General features: G+C 43.9%; 1 protein-coding gene across 1 annotated transcript in view; it reads right to left on the bottom strand.

Annotated features, from left to right (window-relative positions):
- The window catches only part of LOC145407044 (N-acetylated-alpha-linked acidic dipeptidase 2-like), a 32,695-nt gene extending 28,111 nt beyond the window's left edge, over positions 1–4,584 (bottom strand). The window contains exons 1-6 of the mRNA XM_080278068.1: positions 4,509–4,584; positions 3,938–4,028; positions 2,763–2,919; positions 2,019–2,141; positions 1,147–1,272; positions 1–56 (exon numbers count right to left, since the gene is read on the bottom strand). The exon at positions 1–56 is cut by the window's left edge and continues 143 nt beyond it. Coding sequence (XP_080134194.1) covers positions 1–56; positions 1,147–1,272; positions 2,019–2,141; positions 2,763–2,919; positions 3,938–4,028; positions 4,509–4,584 — 629 coding nt within the window. The remainder of the gene's footprint in view (positions 57–1,146; positions 1,273–2,018; positions 2,142–2,762; positions 2,920–3,937; positions 4,029–4,508) is intronic.
- Between the last annotated feature and the right edge of the window lie 1,439 nt (positions 4,585–6,023).

The raw sequence follows: 6,023 nt of genomic DNA, 5'->3' as shown, positions 1-6,023 counted from the left end.
GCAGGGTCAGCGTACAGTAGAACACCCGTGGCTCCTCTTGCTTGAGCACCCCTAACCTTGACAGCATCATTAAGAGAGTATTGGAATATGAACCAGCTATACTCGTTTCACCTTTATATGGCTCAAATTTGCGCCCTTTTGGAGCCTGTTTCATGTAGCTCAGTGGTAGAATAAGACATTAATTTCTACGGCTCTACATTCTTCCCATACCACATCATGACAAACATCATTTTAAGTTTTAATCTGTTGTTTTTAGCATTCACTGTGGGAAGATAGCAATTTTAGGCCAATTAAGAATAAAACAAGCATAGTAGCCCTTAAATAAGGGGGAAGGACTTATTTAGGGTATTCTAAATGGAACCTCACCATTTTCCTTCCCACTGAAAAAGAGCTTGAGGCCAAAGACACACTGAGCGGCATAGGAGGCTTCGTAACACCTCTTCCTTAGCTATTTATTTTTCATATTACACACTGATATTCTCTTGCACGTTATCGACATTCTTTGCATCAGTAATTAATGAGGGGAGAATGAGGTGTCGCGTGAAGAATAAATTGCAAAGGAAGGGGAGTTACGAAATCCCCCAAACAATTTTCACACACACACACACACACACACACACACACACACACACACACACACACACACACACACACACACACACACACTGGTGCAGTGGTAACGTTCCCGCTTGCCAACTGGTGAACAGGAGTTCGCGCCTCGCTCAGGTTGCGAAAAGTTTCACTGACGAAGTGGGTGGTTACTGTCCCCCTTGAGCAAGGGGACGGGTGTGTGCGTGTGTGAAGGTCACAGCCTTGCCCTTGGATCGGACTATATGAGCTCTCAGCTCCCTTCCGGGAGAGTAAAAAGCTGACGATCATGACCATCAAGTGATTCTGACCGACCCGGTGAATTAATTACACACACACCTCATCCACTACAAGCATGCCGTTAGAACAATATACCACACCATTTCCACGCAATAAGAACTGTTCATCGAGCCTTGACTATGAGGCCTAAAGAGTAACTGCTAAATAAAAGTAGAAGCAGGACAGTATATCATCATCATCATCATCATCATTATCCACATCTTGAACTTATTTACCCCCCCCTCTCTCTCTCTCTCTCTCTCTCTCTCTCTCTCTCACCTTGAAATCCGTGGCCACAAGTCCATATCGAGCCAGCACAATAGTTCCCGCGAGAGACAACCCCATCCTTCCCAGCTGCTGATAATCCTCCTCTCGCGCGTAGTTCACATACACCACACGTTGGCTCTGGTGGGATTTTAAGAATATGCTGTACTGGGTGGTCAATATAGTGCGTTCTCCTTTTCCTCACAGCTGGCGAATTCCTGTGTATTACGGGAACGGCTCAGTCAACGTTACCAGTGTCCGCCTTGCATCGTGTTTTGCTGCCTGTATCTTGTTTCTTTCTGTATAGTCCCTGTTTTGAGTGTGTGTGTGTGTGTGTGTGTGTGTGTGTGTGTGTGTGTGTGTGTGTGTGTGTGTGCATTGGTTGCACAGTTAATTAATACTATGGTAATGGGATCAAAATATCTGCGCTCCTTACACCAGCAGACCGAGCCGTCTCCGCAACACATAAGATGCATACCTAGGACGTACCCTGTTAATATATTTGTGGCTAACAGTATCGCAAATTTTAGTGCAGGGTATTTCCTAATTCTATAACATCTTTGACAAAAAAGAAAAAAAGTGTTAAATATGAAGGCTCCTTTGGCACAGGGTAAGGATGAGAGGACAAGCATAGAATTTTATAAACTGTTCAGGGTTTCATATAAGACAAACTTCGAGTCTTGCCTTCCCATTTTTTTTTTTTTTTTTTTTTTTTTTAGGAGCCTAGATAGGGAACACTTTGAATAGATACAGTCTAGCTGACATAATGTATCGTGCAGCTAACACAGTACATCCATTATTTGACAGAATCTGAAGTGGACGACACAAGTAACTGGGCATCCAGCATATTCTGATGGGCAGTTGGTACAGGGAAAGGAGCCACGAACCTGTGCCGTCTTGATAGCAGAGAAGGCGATGTAGGTGGGGTAAGGCTGGCCAGAGTCATATGGAGGTGGCTGGGTGCCTGATGCCTCCCAGCTTATAGAATCGTTACTCTCCACAACCATCACCTGAAGAGAGAGGAATATAGCTTTGTTCAATACTATACTGTAGTAGGTTTGATTTACCGAATTAGAAAAAGCTTTGGCAGTTTAGATATTCCGAAGCTATAGATTCTGGGATGTTAGTTTCTGTATGGCCACCATGTTTTTAAATACTTTTTAAACCAAATTTTAGAAGTCTTGCGTGATAAAAAAAACGTGGCTTTCTGTCTTCATCCTCATCTACTTGTTAGTCCCAAAGTCTGCGGAGACGGGAAGGACCTGCCAAATCTGCCAAAACCCTTTCAGTCCTGCCATGTCAAAGTTTTAGCACGAATTTTAGCGATATGCAGACAAACACAATCCTCGACGACACAAATGTGTTTGGTTAGGCGAAAAGGACTAAGATTTCTTCATCAAGTCTTAGGTCGTGTCCACGTCAAAAGCTTGCTGGCGCGGGTGGGTGTCCTGCATTGCTCGCCTACACCCGCCCGCGTCCAGTGAGGCATCTTATAGGGGTTACAGGCACGCAAAACTCCCGTCCGCAACCACCCTCGTCAGTATTTGGTGTGGACGCGGCCTTGGCGAAACGAACACAGAGACAATCTTGGACGACAAAAACATGGCTTTGTTGTGTATCCAGAATCTCACCTGGTTAATGGTGCCTAGGTTTGCTGATGCTAGGAGGACTTGGTAAGCCTCCTGCTTAACCCCCATGAGGCCCTGCTGCGTCCATACCTCCTGCAGGTACTTGGCTATCTCAGCGTCACGATCAGAGCCGGCTGGGTGAGGGCTCGAGGTCAGATTCCTGTGGCAGAGTGGGTGTAGGTGTACTTTTTAATTTGCCTCGATTCGTATCAGAGTGTAACATTATGTGTGACCTTTTGAAATAGCCATCTGATTTCTGTGGTCAAATGAGTGTGCTAACTTTTGAGTTAGTCTTTAGTACGCTACTTGTGTATTTGTGATAGATGGCAGGACCCATCATCCACCCACTTGATATACGGTAGTGCTACCATCAGATGACTCTACATTGAGTGACAAGCCGAATGATTTCTTATAATCTGGTGGTCAAATGGGTTAGAGCAGTCCAACCGGATATGGCCTACAAGGATTTACATCCGAGGAGTAGTTGCCGTTTATACCTCACACAATGCCACTCAAGGACGAGCGACTGGTGACTCTATCCTTAAAAATCTTAACGAAGGAGCCTAACCCTGGGCCTCACGCTCCTGACGAGACAACAAAGGACTGGCTGATAAACTGAGTCCTCTGTCAATGAAGAATACATGCATGATCCTTTATATAACTCCCTGATTCCTGGGGCGTTGCAAAATGTGTTTGGTCTTATATTAACTTTTTTCCCAATGGTGGTGAAAAATGTACGAGTCTCTTCTTTCCTCTGCCAGTTTAATGATGATATTATTATTATTATTATTATTATTATCAATCAACCTTGCATCTATTCCCAACCATCCAGTCGAGCAATAATCTCCCAGTCCATTCGAGAGCCTAGTCATCAATCTCTCCATCCATACCACCCAACCAGCCACTCACCCCCCCCATCTATCCATTCACTCATCCACATATTCAGTCACCCGAACAACTATCCACTCAGTCACTCATCCAACCAACCACCCATCTAACATCCACCCAGCCAACTAACATTCATCTAACCATGCAACCAACCAGCCATGCCTCAACACAGAACCATCCAACCAACCGAACAACCATCTCTTAACCCATTCAACTGTCCAATCATCCTTCCGTTCAACCAACCAGCGACCCACCTGTTCACTCACCTACTCATCCACTCATTCACCCACCTGAGGAACTTATCGATGGAGTCTGTGTGGATGCCGTCAATGATCAGGCTAAGGTAATCGACGGGACCTCCGGTATTGGGGCTCAGGGTAACTGCAGACGGTAATAGGAAGGACGTATTAGGTATCAGTGTGAGTCTTAGTGTGGGTAATGGAGCTCAACGTGACTGTGGAGGATATTAGGTATTGGGTACTCGGTATTATTGTAGGAACTTGGGTTTATGGCAACTGAATATGGACGTGTGTAGTTGGGATTAGGTAATGGGTATCTAGTATTGGACAGTGGTCATTGGGTCACAAGGTAACTGTAGAGGGTATCTTATATATTAGTGTGGGTAGTGGGCGGTGGATGTTGGGCACCGAGCCTCATAGTCACAGTGGAAGGAATTGAGAGTTAATGTAGGTAGTGGCCGTTTAGCACTGGGCAGTGAGCAGCGGATATTGGGTAGTAAGTGTTAATTACTGGGCAGTGGATATTAAGCTAAGTTTATAGGTCTAAGTGTTAAACATAAAAGAGTTGGACTAAATGGTGCCGTCGAGGAAAGAATCCATCCTCTGACAATCATTCACTCACCGACCAAAGTGATGACGATGACGGCGGCCAGGACGGTGCAGGAGGCCGCGATGGTGATGACTAGAGAGGTCCTCATCCTCCTGACGATGATGTGAACGGATGGCTACACAGTCTAAACGGCTACTCGGTCACATCCACCGGGGTCCCCCCCACACGTTCAGATCTATCGTAGGGTTAGAAGGCATTGGAGATTTTTCAGCATCATTTTCTTAGCGATTTATTAAGCCTATTACACATTGATGTTCTCTTCTGTGTTATTTATACAGCTTCAGTATGTATATAATTTACTTCTGCAACGTACACAGGATAAACAAGTATAATGCAAAAAATAAATCGCCATGAAAGAAGTGCCACGAAATCTATTAAGCTACCTAGAATACGAGTACGGCACTTAAAATGAGAGTATCGCCCGTATACCTTATCCTCGAGAAAATGATGAACGTACAAGGTCAAATCCACCACCACAGTTAGGTCCCACACACGTTCACCTCTGCCATTAGGTAATTTACTAGTGAGAGTACACCGTACATGTATAGATTAGGAGTGATGCTGATAGCGCAAGTTAATCAGACAAGAGTACACCCGTCATGGAAAAGGGTTAATGGTGTTTATTTCTAACCCACTAACTTTGAATTGAAGGGAACAATGTGCAGGCTCATGGCCTCTGGTTCCTTCTTTTGCACACACACACAAAAAAAAAAGACGTCCTGCTGATGAAAATTATCTGATAGTGGGTATAATGAAATAGGTACGACGTCCCTGGGTTCAAAGTATCAATGATCCTTATGTACTGACAGGCATACAATACATCTGTTTTAACTAGCTAAGAAACTAATTTAATATATGCATAAATAAATCCATCTATCCATCCATCATCCAATCCTACGTTGGCCCATGAGGAGCGTAGGAGCCCGGGGCTAGGCAGTTGGTCCTGACATTTAAGATAAGAGTGAGAATAAAAAAATAAAAAAATAACTCAACAGTATCAGCTCATATAATCACCGGAAGTTCTGCAGGACACAGGTCATATGAAAGACTTGCCTCATGCTTAGAATGACTTGTATTGTCGCTACTCATATTTCACATAACTCTTCCTCAACAAAGTAACAAACAACAGTGTCGACAGTTACGCCCACTTCAGATTGAGATGGTAAGGCGTACTGATCACAACATAGTCTTCTGTGTACGTGAATGGCATGAATCTGATGTAATAAGGTAGATATAACGCGTTTCTTTTTCATTCTTTTTTTACTCGACGAAAATTCTTAACTTCATTCAGCCCTCAGTTGATGGTCTGATATAGGGCCGTATTCTCGTTAGGGTAAGGAAGCTCCCTAACATCTTTTCCTCAGCGATTCATTTTCCTTATTACAACTTTCTCTCTTCTATGTTGTATAGAATAAATCCTTCTAACATGGCCATACTCTGCATAACAGCGTAAGAAAAAAAATAATAATAACCAGCCATATCAATACTAAATTGCTAAGGAAGAGGTGTTACCAGGAAGCCGTACCC

The sequence above is a fragment of the Coenobita brevimanus genome, chromosome 72 (genome assembly GCF_032717465.1).
Source record: "Coenobita brevimanus isolate Jiangsu-jjx chromosome 72, ASM3271746v2, whole genome shotgun sequence".
NCBI lineage: Eukaryota > Metazoa > Arthropoda > Malacostraca > Decapoda > Coenobitidae > Coenobita > Coenobita brevimanus.
Note: the sequence above shows the minus strand (reverse complement) of the source record. Positions and strands in the feature narration are given on the sequence as shown.